Source organism: Danio aesculapii, chromosome 5 (genome assembly GCF_903798145.1).
Source record: "Danio aesculapii chromosome 5, fDanAes4.1, whole genome shotgun sequence".
NCBI classification, from domain to species: Eukaryota; Metazoa; Chordata; class Actinopteri; order Cypriniformes; family Danionidae; genus Danio; species Danio aesculapii.
Genome location: NC_079439.1, coordinates 39,653,401 through 39,670,821, shown reverse-complemented (window position 1 = coordinate 39,670,821; position 17,421 = coordinate 39,653,401). Strand labels below are relative to the sequence as shown.

The window sequence follows — 17,421 nt, the reverse complement described above, 5'->3', positions numbered from 1 at the left end:
TAATAATTTTGACCTTAAAATGGATTTAAAAAAACTAAAAACTGCTTTTATTCTAGCCGAAATAAAACAAATAAGACTTTCTCCAGAAGAAAAAAATATTATCAGACATACTGTAAAAATTTCCTTGCTCTGTTCAACATAATTTGGGAAACATTTAAAAAGAAACAAAAATTCAAAGGGGGGCTAATAATTCTGACTGTATATATTTTATGGACAAAATAAAAAATACAATCTTTTTGAATAATGCTCTATCGTTTAATCTGTGGTTTCACAAAATACTTTCTAAAGTTAATATGTTTTAATAATTAATATTATCAGTGCAATATATTACACACTGTTACAGGAATGCAGACAGAAACCTGAATAACCGCATCATGAGAAAGTTGCAGTCTTGAAAGTGCATTGTTGACAACTTTGCATTTTATTTAGTGATATTTATTATTTTTATGTTGGATCTGTTATAATTAGTTTTTGAAAAGTTTTATTTATTTCAATTTATATATTTCAAAATTTTTACGTTTTATTAGACATTTGCCCTGAAGTTCTAAATAAAGTGAGAAAAATTATCACATAAGATCGAGTACTTTTTTTGTACACAGTGCTCAGCATATATGACTATATCCCTCACAAATCTATCTTTTTAAATTAATATTTTAATAGGAAGCTGTACAATATTATATTTGTGCATATACGTTAGATTAGTCAGTGCTGAAGTCTATGCTGGAGTTACTTAATTTATGATAACCGTCCAAAAACTTGTACATCCAAATTTATATGTTAGAGAAAAATGTTTAATACAAATTTAAATAAAAGGGGAAAATGAAGAGAAGCAAAGAAATGGAAAAATTTTGTTGAGATTTTGTAATTTTGTAAACAGAGATTTGAATTTTTTTCAATAAGTAATTTTTATTTGAGTTTAATTGTATTATCTTTCAATTTCTAAATATGTTTGGTGACTACAATATTATTTTAATAAATATATCAGTTTAATAAATCTGTTTTGCTTAAATGCACTAAAATACATTGCTCATATTCACTGAGAAATGGATAAAAATATTCATCTTAAAAATGGGGTGTACTCAATTATACTGAGCACTGTATACTATACAGTAAAATGTCAAAAAAGTTATAGTCCTTTGCATGTGGTCTATATATAGATCTGTATTATAAGTTGTATATTTATTTATTAAGTGATTGTATTTACAGAAAAGGTACTATATCATGATATACATTGTTATCAGGATATGAAATGACTTGTATTGTGACATGAGATTTTGTCATATCGCCCAGCCCAAACTAAACTGTGAGACCATTTTGAAACGATTTTATGTGATCTGAAACTGTCAATTTTGAAGAGCGTTGTTTTGGCAGGAACTACAGTATATTATAATGTCCTGGATGTATAATTTGAGAATGAGTAATTATGTACAATATCATACCTTGTTTAAGGCTGCACATAAAACTATAGCCAATTGGTTGATTTGCAATCATTGGTTTCCCACAAGTCTAAATATAAGCAGCTAAAGACATGTCTATGCAAATCTCTGCTGCTGTTGTGTAATTATGAAGATCTTTAGATTCAAATGATCCCTTTCCAAGCCATTTGTTCTTTAGAGCTGAAATTTGTTTTCATTTTCATAATTTCTTGGTAATACTCTGAAAATTCATTCAAGATCAGAAAGTGACACTTCTGTTACACAAAAGCCTGTTGCATAAAGCCACTTTGGGTTTTTACCCTGGTAAATTTGCATTTAATTTGAGCAAACTCTGTTTTTGTGCTAGAGAAGGTGGGATCTTCATTTTGATCTGTTTTCGTTGCCATGGCTAACCAGCTTTTATACTGGGTTAGAGATTGCACACCCAAACCCAAACATCAGCTGAGAAGTGAATGACTTCTATATCTGATGCAATAAAACCAGTCCCAATCCCCTAGTGTCTTTTTGGTCACGATTTAAAGCATTTTTTTTTTTACAAAAAATGGTGTCTTCATCATTTATTCATTCATTTTCTTTTCTGCTTAGTCCCTTTATTAATCTGGGGTCGCCACAGTGGAATGAACCGCCAACTTATTCTTTTGTGGTGTCTTTTGTAGCAAATTATTTATTTATATTAGGGATGTAACAGATAACAAATCTCACAGTTCGGATCACATTATGGGTTTTTTACTCACAGATTGCACCGTTTTACGGATCAGCCAAAAAGGGGAGGAGACAAATGTAATTTCCTTTTCATTTATTACAAAAATAGTACTGCAAAAAACTTTTGATTTTAACAAACAGAACTTAGAATCTGTAACTTTTATTAAAACTAAAATGAAGAAATAATCAGCTGAATAAAAATAAATTGTAAAATATTCTGTGAAAAATGTACTTACTACTACTGTTGCTGATAACAAACACTACAACTTTCATTTTTAAGCGCAAGTTATGACAGTAATTTTAATCTTTACTATAAACATGAGTGGTTTTATCTAAATTATAAACTGTTATCCCAGTACTTCTGTGTTATTTGATTGTTTGTAACCTCATAACGATCTTAAAAGACTTGATTTTTGCATTTTTCAGATACAGATTTGAATGCAGCAATTCAAAGGATTAATAAACATATGCAAATCACCATAATTTATAAGTTATGTTGCGTGGGTGTTGAGATCCCAATCTTTTAATGATTAATTGTGCAGCTTACACTGAATGCATTATTGCAGGCTTAACAAGTAGTGACAGAAAACACCTTTAATAACCTAAGAAAGTCAGCACATCCAGAATAAACTACCACAACTTTCTGTCATCATTATATTTTACAGGAAAGCCTAAATGCTTTCATACATGTGATTAGAATGATGCGAGAGGCAATCTCTCTGTGATTAGTACAAGTTTAGGTTTAATATACAAGTAAAAAAAAATCTAAATATATATTAATTTGTGGGCCATGTGTGTTCCGAATTGTGGGTTGTGATTTGTACTAATCAATCGTTAAAAATATATGATATGATATGATATTCAAATAGTTTTGAAATGTCAATAAACATTAGTAATGGCTTTAAATTTAAATTTACATTTAAATATTTACATATACATTTTCTTTAACCTATAAAACCCTTTTGCAATATTATTATTGAAATCAGTTTATTTGATTTGCACTGATATGATAATATTTTGCCTTAAACTTTTTCAGCATCAGCAGTGTTTGTTTCTGCCATGTAAATATGTCGAATCATTATTTTTCTGATTACCATATCTCTTAATCTTCAACAGAGCAGTGTATTAAACTGACTGCCTTGCGAGAAATGACTCAAACTGACTCTCTCGTGTGTTGTGTGATTGGCTGTTTGCTGCATGGGTCACACATTCAGCTCCATGCGGTTATCACAAACTCCAGATTAAACCCAGAGTTAACCGAGAAAGTTTTTTATCAAGCATTTTGAAACTGCTTAACTTGATTTTGGATTTGTTAGGTTTTATTAACCCAAAACCAACTTTGCAACCTGTAGTTTGTTTAACAACAGTAGTTGTGTGCAACAGGCCTCTGCTTGTTTAAATTCAAATCTCGTATGTTTCTTTTCTTCATGAAACTCAGTGGGAAACACTCTTAAAATTGCCTTGTGAATTCAAAACTCAGTCACAGATCTCATGTACTTCAACCTTTGTATCAGCTACATGCGCTAAACAAACAAACAAACTGGATACAGTCATTGTGCTTTACAGAATGAATGTGTATTTAAACTGTATGTTGTTTCAAGTAAATGCTTAGTTGTAGTTCGGATTGTTCTTATTCTGTTTATCCAGAAACACAGATGGTCAGTGCGGTCCATTCCCACTCGAGCAGTTTGAGGTCAGAGGTCACGCGGATAGAGAATGTGTGCACAGACGACAAACATGAACAGAGTTCGGCTACACAGAAAAGTCGCATGGACCAGCAAATGTCCACAGCATTGCATGGTATGTCCATTCACACAATAAAATGTTTCATTGGATTAAATATATATTTTTTTTAAGGTAAGGGGTCGCAAACAACTTTTATGGGTTGAATTTAAACAAACATAAGTTGAACATTACTAAAAATAATTAGTTTTTTTTAATTCAGTAATAATAGTTTGCAACCACTTACGGTACCTTTAAAAAATTATTTAATCCAATTCATTTTTTCCAGGTATTTTTACAATATTTTTGCAGTTACTTTATTTGATTAACCATTATAAAACAAGGCACTACTTGATTACTTCATCTCCCCTTTGACGGATGACTTTTTTTTCCACCAATAAACCCTTGTGTGACTGTCTCAGAAGAGCATGTAACAGATTAACAGCTTCAAGGCTCATGATTTCAAGGGTTCAACTGCTGTCACCTGTCAAAATAAGAGAAACGTGGATAATGAGCGCCTTCACTGCATACAATGTTGAGGATACAGACAGTCGGAGGGAGCGTGTCCGTTTGTAGGGCATGTTCTGGCAGTTCTCAGAACTGTTCTTTTTTCAGTCTCTGTGGAGAGGGGCGGCAATCCTCTTCGGTATTTGGCAGAGCGAAGCCTGTACTTAACATGTTTGCCATAGCTTTAGGCTGTGGGTTGTTTCTTTTGCTTCACATAGTTTTTTTTTTTTTGTCTTCCAATATTCATGTCTGATAAGGAAGTGTGTGTATAGATATATAAATATATTATTAGTATTATATCTGTTATATTATATCTTAGTATTAAATCTTATTATATCTTATATTTTTATTTGTATTTATTTTTTTAAACTATCACACTGTAAAAAGATCTTGCTGCCTTAGGTGGTTTGCTGCCTTTTTTAGTCGAATCAAATGAACTTTTCTACTCAGTGTAACTTGCATCAATCAAACTGACTAAAAATTTTAAATAAACTTTTCAAAATAAGTTTAAGCAACATAAACATGTTTGTTTTCTTGACTTTTTGTTATATATTTTTTTTACAGACAGTGCAGTGCTTGATTATTTTTTCATCTGTTGAAAATGACAATAAGGGCTGGTCGTTTTACATGCCTATCAAATTTGTAAAAGTATTGTAGCCAGCTCTAGCTTATGGTCTTGATTAGCTGTTACTGGCTAACATAGATTCAGCTCGTTCATTTCCCATAACAGCAATAACACTGTATTTCATCATAAATCTTGATGTCAGCTTTATGCTTTTTTATTTTTGATTGGGTGTGTTGATTTTTGTCACCATTTGTGGTAGAGGCAAAATATTTCTTGCAGACTTTTTATAAAAACTGTTGTTTGTTCAGCAGTATAGATTTAAAATATACTTCTTTACTGAACCTGAATTATGTAGATATTTTCACTCCACTTGTAAAATGATAGTAGTTGATTTTTGCGTTCTTCTCTATTAGGCAGTCACAGCACCCTGAAGTCCATCATGAAGAAAGACGGCCATCAGGGACACAATGGCACAAAAAAGAACTTGCAGTTTGTTGGAGTAAATGGAGGGTAGGTTTTGTTTAAAGGCTTTTACATTTGAGGAACTATTGTCTTTCAGTTTTTGTAACTACCCGGTGTGTACCTACACAATTTTCATGAGCATAAGGACCTGTGTCAGAAGAAATATTTTCCCCAAACAATAAAATAGTGAAAGAAAACCCTGCATTTTTTTACTTTACACGACTACTTTTAAATAAACAATTTCTTTGAATATTTGAATTTAAAATATTATATTATATTATATTATATTATATTATATTATATTATATTATATTATATTATATTATATTATATTATATTATATTATATTATATTATATTATATTTATTTATTATATTGTTGTTTAGCTTAAACTCCTACAATAAAATAAATCTGTATTATCAACCTGTAGCACAGCATTTTTTCAATTAAATTAAATAAATTAAATTAAATTAAATTGTATTTTTATTTTATTTAATTTTTTTATTTAATTTTATTAATTTTATTTTATTTTATTTTTTATTTATTTTTTTTTATTAAAATGTTATTAATTTAATTTATTTTAATTAATTGTATTTAAATTTTAATTAATATATTTAGTTTTTATTTTCCATTTTAACTGCCCAAGCTAATCATTTTGGAACACACATATTTCATATATTTTTATTTATTTGGTATTTATAACAAAAGCTTGTTTCATGCCAAAAATAATTAATTAAAAATAAATGCAATAAAACTCACAAACAAATATACACATAATAAATTACAATTTAAAAAAATGTAATGGTAATGTATGATAGTAATTCTAAAACTGATAAAAATGCAATATCTCTTTAATGAGTTTGCTTAATTAAAATAAAAATTATTTTGCAGTCATTGAAAGTGGAGCAGTCCGATAAATATTACAATTTTGGAACAATTTTTTTAGCTGATTTGAACTAACTGCCTATTTTAACCTCTTTTCAACCATAAATATATACTAAAGATGTCATTTTACATAATTTGTTCTGCTGTTCAGCTATGAAAATACATTTCTGAGCATAAGTTTTAATATGCGTAGATTCAGCTGTGTGTTTTTCTCCAGCTATGAGACGACGTCGAGCGATGACTCTAGCTCAGAGGAGAGCAGCTCTTCTGGGTCAGAGGATGAAGGGGAAGACAAAAACAAGACTGTGAATGTGAGAGAGAGGAGGAAAGAAGAATTCAGGAATAATGAAGCAGTGGATGAAGACAGAGACACTGAAGATTTAGGCCAGGATAAAAGGCAGAGGCAAGTATTGCCAGTAACTCTTAGATCCAGAGGATTCATTGCTTAGTGTTGCATCATTTATGACTCTAGACAAATTCAAGCATCTCCTGCTTCACGATGAGAATTTAAGGTATTTTGAAAGTTATGTCTGCAGTGGAATGTTTGAATATTTTTTAAAGGAGGGGATTAGATTGTTTGGAGGCAGGAGTACGTGATTTAGCGCTAATGGTTCAGGTATGAGAAAGAGTCTACTCCTGGAATTAACAATTCATTTTAATATCAGTTTATTATATCACACACCCTCTTTTTCAACTAGTCGTCAGAGAAATATTTGAATATGCTTAGTTTAAAATAATAAAAAACTAATATATTTTAATAATCTCTTTTCATTTATTTAAAAACTACATTTATGCTTTGCATTTTAAGGTCTCCAATGTGAGTCAACGAAAGAAAATGCTTCAAAATGTTAGAGTAATGACAAAAATGCAAGTGAGGATTGTGCATTTAAATAAGAGACTCATATTTGTTTAACCAGATAGCAATACTGCAGTATCTGTTGTTTTTTATGAAGACTTGTAAATTATTGTAAAATTACAATTGTAAAATTACAGTTCTTAATTTATGCACACTACCCATTTTTATCAGAAACTCTGATTTGATTGATTGAGTAAAATTTAACATTTACTTAACATTCTCAGTCCCAGCGGGTGTTGCTCAGGGGGGACTGTCCTCTCTGCTTTTAGTCATGGATCAACAGTTTGGATTTATATTTGCCCCCACAGTAATACCTGTGAAACAAGCTGATGATTTAACAATCACAGAGTTTCTAATGGGATCTTCACCTGGACTTACTCAGAAGGCCTTGGATTTCGTAGTGGAATAGGGAGAGAAATTTAAGCTGACAATGAATGGAGCTAAGACCAGAAGACAAGTCATCATTCCCTCCCCTCCCTATCCTGTTGTCCCAGAACAAGCAATTAGAGTTTCCATCTTTAAATTGCTCGGTGTGCAAATTTCCTCTGATTTATTATGGGATTCCCACGTTGGTGCATTGCAGAATATACTATCTTAGCAAAACCAAAAAAGCAGATCTTCCTTGTAATGTTTTAAAGGAAGTGTACTTGACCTTTATACGGCCAGTTCTTGAGTATCCCAGTCCAGTCTGGGGCAGACTACCTAAAGATCTCTCTGAGGAGTTAGAGAGGATCCAAAAGCGAATGCTGTCTGATAATAGGTGTTTCGACTTCAACTTTTCCAACACTGAGTGAAAGGCGTGAGGAAGCCACCAAAAGTACTCTCACAAAAATACACCATGACTGTTTATCACCACTGCATTGTTTCCTGCCTATGGTCCCAGTGTCATCCTACCTTCTTCAGCGACACAAGACATTTGCTATACCCAGGTGTAAAACTAATCGTCATGAACTCCCCTTTTATTTCTTGTGCTCTAAAATTGTTGTATAAATAACTTATAATTTATAGTGTTAAATGTTTTAAAAAAAAATTTTTTTTACTTTATCATGTTATATATTAGTATTTTTATAAGTCAAATATTGAATCGAGTGCGTGTTTGATGCATTTCAGGGAATTTTGCTGCAATACTCTGTCCTGTCAAATTTGAACTTAACTAAACTAAACTGAACTAAACTGAACTAAACTGAACTAAACTGAACTAAACTGAACTAAACTAAACTTAAACTTAAACTTAAACTGAAACAGAACTAAAACAGAACTAAAACTAAACTAAATCTGTGTCAAATGTGGTATGCTAACCACATCAAAACCTCATCTGCTAACCACATCTGCTTAATTTGTGGTCAGGCAACACATTTATACATAATATTGTTTACCAAATCACGGTTAGTGCTCTGAAGTGTCATGCATTTGGTAACGTTTTTGTTTTTATTAAATTTTTCTACCCAGGTATGAGCTGAGTGAGAAGATGCTTTCTGCATGCAACATTCTGAAATCCCACCTGAACGACTCCAAGGCTTTATCTAGTAAAGATGTGGTAAGAAAACATAGCCATGTGTAAACCCTAAGAGCACAGAAATAAGATCCGTTATAGGTAAAATTATATTGCTTTTCTTATTTTTTTATTCATTTTGCTCAGTCAGCAGTTTTACCAAACAAACATGGGCAAATTCGAAGCAGGTTTGGGTTTTAGATGGTTCTTCATGCTGTGCTTCACTATGCCTGAAACAGGAAGGATATTGGCTTCTTTGTGGTTAATGTGGTGCAAAAGAATGTTGGGTCAACACTTATTTCTGCTAACCCTTGAACAGAGGGTCTGAGACGCACCCCTCTGTGTGCTGACAGGGCTACTGTCGAGTCCTGCCGCAAGTCAAAGCTCTGTTTGTCCTGGAGTTCATGAACGCTGAGTATAATAATGGAGCTTTCACACTTGGTGTGTTTGGTTTATATAAAACAAATTCTGGTGTGAATGCTGTGTTTGTCTGGTTCATTTGAGTTAGTGCAAACACTGAAAAAACTTGACATCTAAATAAATCGAAACCAGCACTTGATGTCAGAAAATGTGCTCATAAAAAGAAGATTCTGCTGAGATATACTTGCATGTTTCAGTCTTAAAGGTCCACGAAGTGCTTTGAAATGTGCATTTTTTAAATTCAAAATTTGACAATCTCAAGTGAAACATGAAGAGTAGGCGTACAGTAGCTCCTCCCCTTAAAAAACAGCCAATAGTGCTTTGTTTTATCACAGTGGTTGTGCTCAAGCGCATCATATGAACAGCAAATGAGAAGCATCTCAAAGTGGTTGAGGCATATCAGATAGTAGAGAGCATTTGATTGGTCAAGATTTGATGAGAAAATGAAGTATGAGATGACGTTAACAAAATTGATCCTTTTAGGCGGAAGTGACAAACTGTAAGCTTTTGATGTTTATATCAGGCTCATATCTTCTAAATATGAGTTTTGTCACTGTTTTGGAGCACACCAGCTTATAGACATCTTTAAGACTAACATACTAATATGAACATCTATAAAAAATTATTTTAATTTTATGAGATCTTTAACTTTAACCCTTTCCACGCATACAATCACACCGGTGTGATCAGTCTTGGCTGGCCCCTGAAGGTGTGTTTAGAATGTTCAGAGCGCACATCATTAACTGCTAAAATTCAAATTTGACAGTATGCGCTGAGGCACAGAAAGAGGTGCGCAGCATTTGTCATAAATCACAATTTATTCATGCTTTCAAACAAATAACATTTATTTTAAGTTTCAGACATTCAAATACACATAACTACAAACAAAACCTACCATGTAAGGTTTGTAAATTACAAGCGGATTTCTGTGGAGACGGCAATAATATATATTTTTTACTATAACTAGATGATGTGCTATGTTCACATAAGATGCACTCTCTTTACGTTACTAGAATATTTTCTATATTCCTTTCCTAGATAAACAGTTACTTCATGTATGCCTGAAAATAATTATGAATAAAAGTGATGTAAATCCAACTGCTTAGATCTCCTCTTCGGTTGTTACTAGAAAAAGCTGCGATCAGAAGTTAACAAGAAGTTTATTCATTATTAAAATTAAATTATGCATAAATTGTATTTTATTAACGTCTACCCCTATAGCTCAACCCTGAACCCAACCCTCACGGTAGTGTAAAAATATTATTAGTTGTACAGTGTCACAAAAATTATGCTATACTGATGCGAGTCTCCTCAGCTGTATCCCAATACTGGCTCCTGCAGCGCGGTGAAGTCTAGATGGGATAAGGATCGCCGAATTTTTGAGACACTGATTGACCCCTAAAACCACAAGATTTGCAAAAGCATGCATTTTCTTTTTATTTCTCCAGGATTTTGCAAACCCAGTGGTTTTTTTTTTGGTGTCAGTGGATTTTTTAAATCGAAGAAATGTGAAAATGAATCGAACCAGAACCAGGAATTCCCAGACCCGCAAATGAAGACACTTAAAGGTCTTGTGAAATCAAAGAGTTTTATAGATGTTCGTATTAGTGTATTAGTCTCAATGTTATTGAGTTAGTCCTTCGGGATTTTGCAAATCCAGTGGTTTTGGGGTCAAAACACCTTTTTTAGAAGTTAATTTTTTGTTGTTGTTTTTACAGCAACACATAGGAATTAAAGCAAATAATGACAAATGTTATGAGAAAGGCATCACAAAATCTTTTTACAAAGTCTTTTTCGGCCACAAATAAATATTAAAAAAAAAAAAACTTTTTCCTGCAAAATCCCAGAGGGACTGCTAATATTTATGCACATACAACAATCACATTTCTTTTTTATTTTGGGTCCAGACTCCAGATCGATAGAACCAAGAAAACCGGGCTACAAGTGTGAATACACCTTAATAGCATAACAAGAAGCTAGATGTTTCTCTTTCCTTTGTGTTTTTATGAATCCTAAATGTTTCCTGTGATTTTGGGGTCTGAGATGTTTACTAACTCCACAATCTCTGTAACTCTTTTGTGTGTATTCATACTGATCTCGGTGTTATGTATAATTGTGTGTGATTCCAGAGGCCGTGTGTGAACACCGTGCAGCACGAGTGGTTCCGAGTGTCTAGTCAGAAGACAGCTGTGGCGGAGATGGTGGAGGACTATCTGAATGCGTTCAGAAGCGTCTCTCCTGCCCTGCTGCAGCACATCGTAAACATGGCTGATGGCAACGGCAACACCGCCCTCCATTACAGCGTGTCCCATTCCAACTTCCACATTGTCAAGAAGCTACTGGACGCTGGTTAGTACTGTATATGCGACTCGCACTCTCTATTTCAGCATTTTTCTTTTAAAACTGCTCCTTATGTTTGGTAAGTGTAAAAGCAGTGTGTTGATGTTGTTGGGGACACGTCAGCATGAATAAAGGCATGTGATCATCTGGATGTGTCCATGGCATAACTAATATTGCTGTCACCAATCAGAACGGGGTGCTGATTCAAATGTCCAGCCCACAAAATCTGCTTCTTCCTTTCAGATGTTTAACTCTTATATAACAGTGCTCTTCTCTGTAACCTGGCACTAGCTACTTGTCGTTTGTTTTATGTAGGCACCAACTGACAAAAAAAATCCTGATAATGTGAAAAGCTTTCTCTTCCAATTCTATTCTGATTGATACCTTAAAATCATCAGTGAAATGTTTTACTTTTATGGTGCATGTATCGTGTAAAAAAATCATAATAATGTAAAATGTATGTTAAAAAACTGGCAGCTGTGGCTGTCAGAATTTTACTGTTAAAAGTATAGTAGAACGATTTTTTTATTCACAGTAGATCATAATAAGATTTTTACTGGAGCTTTTTTATGTTTTTTTTTTATTATTAAATAAAGACCATTTTTACAATGTTGCATTTTTGGTTAAAGCTAGTACAAAGGTAAAACATTACGTTTTAAAATGAATTTTAAAAGAAAATGGTTGTTTTATTTTTTAATTTTACAAAAGTGCTCAATTTCAAATGGTTTTATACATAAGCTAATAGCTAATCCTCCGTCCACATACACAATCATTCCATTTGATTTCCCACTTTCCCTTCTCCAAAAAAAGTACCAAAGAGCTGTATGAATACCCTATGATGAGGTGCCTCAACTCCTGCAAATAAAAGCCCATTATCCCATCGCCTTTGTGCTCATCTACTATCTGACTCTTTTTGGTCAGCCCTCATTGTTTCAATTGTCTGCTTCCATTCTCATTCTCCTCTGGCCATCTTTGGCCTCATTGCCAGTCAGTGAAGCCCCGCTTTGCTCCTTCTCTTCATCCATGATCCATGCCTCTCATTCTGAATAGCCTGCGTGTCCCTTCTCTGAAGTTCAAACAATAGACGACCTCCTTCCATATGCATTACTCCAATGGTGGGCTCAGCGGTGTTTCTGATTCCCCTGTTCTGTCTGTTTCATCACAGATGTCTGCAATGTCAATCAACAGAATAAAGCGGGCTATACGCCCATCATGCTCGCAGCGCTCGCCGCCGTAGAGGCTCCGAAGGACATGAGGGTGGTCGATGAGCTGTTCAGTAAAGGAGATGTCAATGCGAAGGCCAGCCAGGTCAGTGGGATACTAAAATTGTTTGAGCATTGATTTAAATAAATGCATTGGAACAGGATTTATTTATATTTGAAGAAGTGTATTGTCAATTATATGAATTATTGCACAAATTTACATTACACTCACAAATGAATTGAAATAAGGCAGCATTTTTTAAAGTAAAATACAGACAAAACCAACCAAATTTAATGGTTAACCCAATCTGGGTTAAAATATGCAGTTTTTTTTTGGAATTTAGTCAGGAGTCAGCAAATAAACAAGAATAAACAATTGACAATGGTATGTTCACATATATAAGTGTAAAACCTAATAGCATTTGACTAAGCGTCAGTGTCTAAACTGTTTTCTTTGATGCAGGCTGGTCAGACAGGGCTGATGCTGGCTGTCAGTCATGGCAGAATGGACATGGTAAAAGCTCTGCTTGCCTGCGGTGCGGATGTCAACATCCAGGATGACGAGGGCTCGACCGCGCTCATGTGCGCCAGTGAACATGGCCATGTGGAGATAGTGAAGCTGCTGCTGGCTCAGCCAGGCTGTGATGCCACACTCAGTGATAATGTGAGTCCCCACAATCTACATTTAACCTTCACAAGTCTATTTGTATAACATGTCAGACTCATTTCTCATAGTGGCCGCTGAGTAAAGTTAATGAGGTTATTTGGATGCTTGTTTTCTTGTGTTTAGGATGAGAGCAACGCATTGTCTATTGCTCTGGAAGCGGGACATAAGGACATCGCAGTGTTGCTGTATGCTCATATGAACTTCTCCAAAGCTCAGTCACCAGTGAGTGATCATATTTTTACATTCAGCTGATTCATAATGTAGTCATTTAAACCAGTTGGTTCTGTCTTGTTGATTTTCTGACTGTGAAACAATGGTCTGGTTTACCTCATGACAATCTATTTAATGGCAAAACAATTTAAAACATGTGTGCAAAATGCAAGAACCATCCACTATATGTGTGGATGAAAAAATATCAGCTAGTCTGTGTTTAAATTATATTCATTCTGTTCTGATGATTACATGTGAATCACAGTGAATCACCAAGTGGGCTCAAGGGGTTAATTGACCCAAAAATAAAAATGATTAATTACTCACCCTCATGTCATTTAAAACCCCTGAGACATTCGTTCATCTTCAGAACACAAATGAAGATATTTTAAGTGAAATCTGAGAGCTCCCTCATCCTCCATAGACAGCAGGGATCCCAACTCGTTCATTCATTCGTTCATTCATTCATTCATTCATTCATTCATTCATTCATTTTCTTTGGAATGAACCGCCAACTTATCCAGCATATGTTTTACACAGCGGATCCCTTTCCAGCTGTAGCCTGGTACTGGGAAACATCCATACACACTCATCCACACATATACTCTACAGCTAATTAATGTATTAAAGTCACCTATAGCGCATGTCTTTGGACTGTGGGGGAAACCGGAGCACCCTGAGGAAATCTACGCCAAGAGAACATGTAAACTCCACACAGAAATGGCAACTGACCCAGCCGGGACTTGAACCAGTGACCTTCTTGCTGTAAGGTGACAGTGCTAACCACTGAGCCACTGTGTCACCCCGGGATCCTAACTCCTTCAATCTAAAGAAAATTATCCCCATATAACATTCTCTTTAGCAGTTTTCCACTCTCCACTATTTTGTTGGTAGAGTGAGCAAGTTTTTCTACGTGTACAGAGACCATAAGCAAACATAAATAATAAAAAAAAGTATTTATTTTGTTCTTAAATAAAGTTTGCTGCAGAAAAAATTGCTTTGAGCATTGATGTTTAAATATTTATGAAGTTATTTATGAATATTTATGATGCTTGAAGCAACAGGATTCAATAATCTACGCTACTCTGTCAAACGGTTTCCTTCCTAGCAACACGCTTACTCCTTTCCTGTGCGTTTGGACACAAAGCATTCTATTTGCAATCTTCGAAAAGCCTATTGGAATATCCTATGGGGATTCTGTCAAGGGAACCAGTTTTATGCTAGCATCTGATTAGCCTGAGGTGACAGTTCCTCCACTCTATGCAGTACTGCCACAGTTATGCAGTATCATACCGCCACCCAGTGGCCAAATGCCATTTTACAATGTATGGCTCCAACATTTTCAAAACAGACCAAATATCTTCTGTTGTTTAATCTGAATAATATCAAGCCACAGGAATAATTTTGTGTGCACATGAAACAAAACTAACAACTTTATTCAACAGATTGACCTCCTTATTTTCAGTGTAGTGTCACGGTCACTTGTTACAGTTGGTCTTACCTCAGATGCATGCGTTTTTCAAAGAGAGGAAGTCATGTATGGGCTTCCAGGAGGGTATATATAAATGCAAAGTACTCATGAACGAGCAAAATATACTGACTTTGAGGAGAAGAAACTGTTAAATAAAGTCATAATTATTGTTTTATGTGCACACACAAGGATTCACATAGCTAGTTCCATTTAAACCACTGAAGGCGTTATTGTCTGTTTTGATTATGTTTGAGGATGACTTTAAACAAGTCTAGAACCTCGCTGTCTAGGGAGGATGAGGGAGCTCTCAGATTTCATCTAAAATATCTTAATGTGTGTTCCAAAGAAGAATGAAGGTCTCAGTTTAGAACGACATTAGTAATTAAGTTCCCATTTTATATTAGGTGGCCTTAACTACTATGAACTTGCATCAAAAATTAAGTACAATATACTTAATGTGTTTATAATGTATTGCAGAACACTTCTGGTGGGGTTTGAGTAGGGTTTAGGACAGGTTTGGTGGTATCAATAGGTTTAAGGGTGGGTTATGGTGTGAGGGATGTCAACAGTGTAATTAAAGATGTAATTACAGAAATCAATTACAGATGTAAATACATGCTGGCGTTTAATCCATCATAAGTACAATGTAAAACATGTATTTACACAATAAGTACATTGTCAAAAATGATTAATTTCAGTCTAAGTACATATTAGTTAAGGCCACCTAATATGAAGTGGGACCGTAAACTATTAACATAATTTTCATTTTCGGGTGAACTAACCCTTTAGAAAAGCCATGAAATCCCCAGGACCAAAATTAACAACCACTGCGTTTTTCTGTATTTGTATATTACATTACCAATTCAGGTTTTCTTTCTTTTTATATTTTGTATTATCAAGTTTTCTGGAAATGAATCCTCGCTCATGTAAACTGGACATTGCATTGAGTTTTAAAAACATTTTAAACGTCTGTATTTCGGTTTCCCTCACTGCATATCATGTCCTTTTGAATTGAATACAATTGAAAGCAGAAAAAAAAAGACTTTAAAAATCTCATTGTTTAACAAGCAGAAATTATAGTAGCTTTCTATTCAAACACCATTTCCAATAACAGCTGTTCAAAAAAAGTTTTCTTAATTTCCATACCTTCTCTTAATATTCTATTTATATATTTATAGTTCATGGAACCTAGAGTTATGTTTAGAATTGTCTGTGTTTCTTGATATAATCACCCCTTTAACTGCATCTTTTTAATCAGTGCCAGGGTACAAGTTAATCTGTCAGTTACAGGAATATTGTGCTGACAAGGACTTGAGTATATAATCAATAGAATTGTAGCAACCAACATGTTTAGACCAATGATTGAAGACAATGTCTCATCATCTGTTTGTATGCCTGTATAAAAACTGCCTCTTGAGCAACCATAATAAAACTTCTTGAGTTTCTTCTGTATTGATCCTTTGCTGCAAGAACATTACATATTTGAAATTTAATAGTCCTGGAACTTAAAATATTTTTTCTTTTATTCTGATACTAACCTAAACTAATTTAAGTAGAAAACTAGTGTCACTCTTATTCCGCACCTGTAAAATTAACTTGCTTGACTTTAAATTTAGTATACTGGTTTTGTTATGGAAACTTTTAGAGCTCATTTCAGGTTATTACAAATAAGTTGGAAAAAAGAAATAGATATTTTTGTACAACTAGCACTACACAGAAGAATCAGGGACAAATGGCATCAAAAATAATCAAACTAAATGCATTACTATTAAATTTGAAAGTAAATTAAAGTGGGATTTGACATTATCTTCCAGCCATACCTTAAAATAATCCATGTTTTTGCAATGTATATTTAATTTATATTAAAATTTAAACTATTTTTAAATCACATTTCATTGTTTGCAGTTTATTGTATTGTTTGATTGACATAAATGATTAATTATAAATACATAAATGATAACACATATCCTAACTTTAAAGCTAAATAATAAAAAAGAATATGGTAACTATTCATTTCAGAGCATTAAATTGTCCCTCTCTGGGAAATTGTTGATCTATTAAACTATTTCAGTTCAAAATCACAATTTTTATCACAAACTTTATACTAAGAGTTTTAAGCCTGAAGGAAGCATTGTATAATGATTCTAGATGAGTGTCAGACTCCTGTTTGTCTCGATTTGAATAATTACAGCTTTATGTCTGTCATGCTTCACAGGGAACTCCTCGACTCGGACGGAAGACTTCACCCAGCCCTACAAGAAAAGGTCCCGTTTGATTTAGAGAGCTTCTACAGCACCCGTCTAAGCTGCTATTCCTTCAGGTTCTGTCGTACCTACCATTTTCATCAGCTAGAAACCAAATCCACAGCTAAAAGACTGAAAATCTTCAGACCTCATCTAATGAATAGTAGGCAACTATACTGAGCACTTTCGCAAAACTTCTTGGTTACATCTTTCTCTTTGGCTTTCAGATTATTGTACAAAC

The 17,421-nt window shown here is 33.8% G+C and overlaps 1 protein-coding gene across 5 annotated transcripts in view; it reads left to right on the top strand.

Annotated features, from left to right (window-relative positions):
- kank1a (KN motif and ankyrin repeat domains 1a) overlaps positions 1 to 17,421 on the top strand; it is a 92,826-nt gene that overhangs the window by 74,641 nt on the left and 764 nt on the right. For all 5 annotated transcript variants that reach the window (XM_056458165.1, XM_056458163.1, XM_056458166.1 and 2 more), the window contains 9 exons: positions 3,786 to 3,938; positions 5,346 to 5,442; positions 6,497 to 6,682; positions 8,585 to 8,672; positions 11,177 to 11,396; positions 12,553 to 12,695; positions 13,053 to 13,253; positions 13,380 to 13,478; positions 17,153 to 17,421. The exon at positions 17,153 to 17,421 is cut by the window's right edge and continues 764 nt beyond it. In XM_056458165.1, the coding sequence (XP_056314140.1) occupies positions 3,786 to 3,938; positions 5,346 to 5,442; positions 6,497 to 6,682; positions 8,585 to 8,672; positions 11,177 to 11,396; positions 12,553 to 12,695; positions 13,053 to 13,253; positions 13,380 to 13,478; positions 17,153 to 17,212 (1,247 nt within the window). In that variant the 3' untranslated portion in view covers positions 17,213 to 17,421. The remainder of the gene's footprint in view (positions 1 to 3,785; positions 3,939 to 5,345; positions 5,443 to 6,496; positions 6,683 to 8,584; positions 8,673 to 11,176; positions 11,397 to 12,552; positions 12,696 to 13,052; positions 13,254 to 13,379; positions 13,479 to 17,152) is intronic.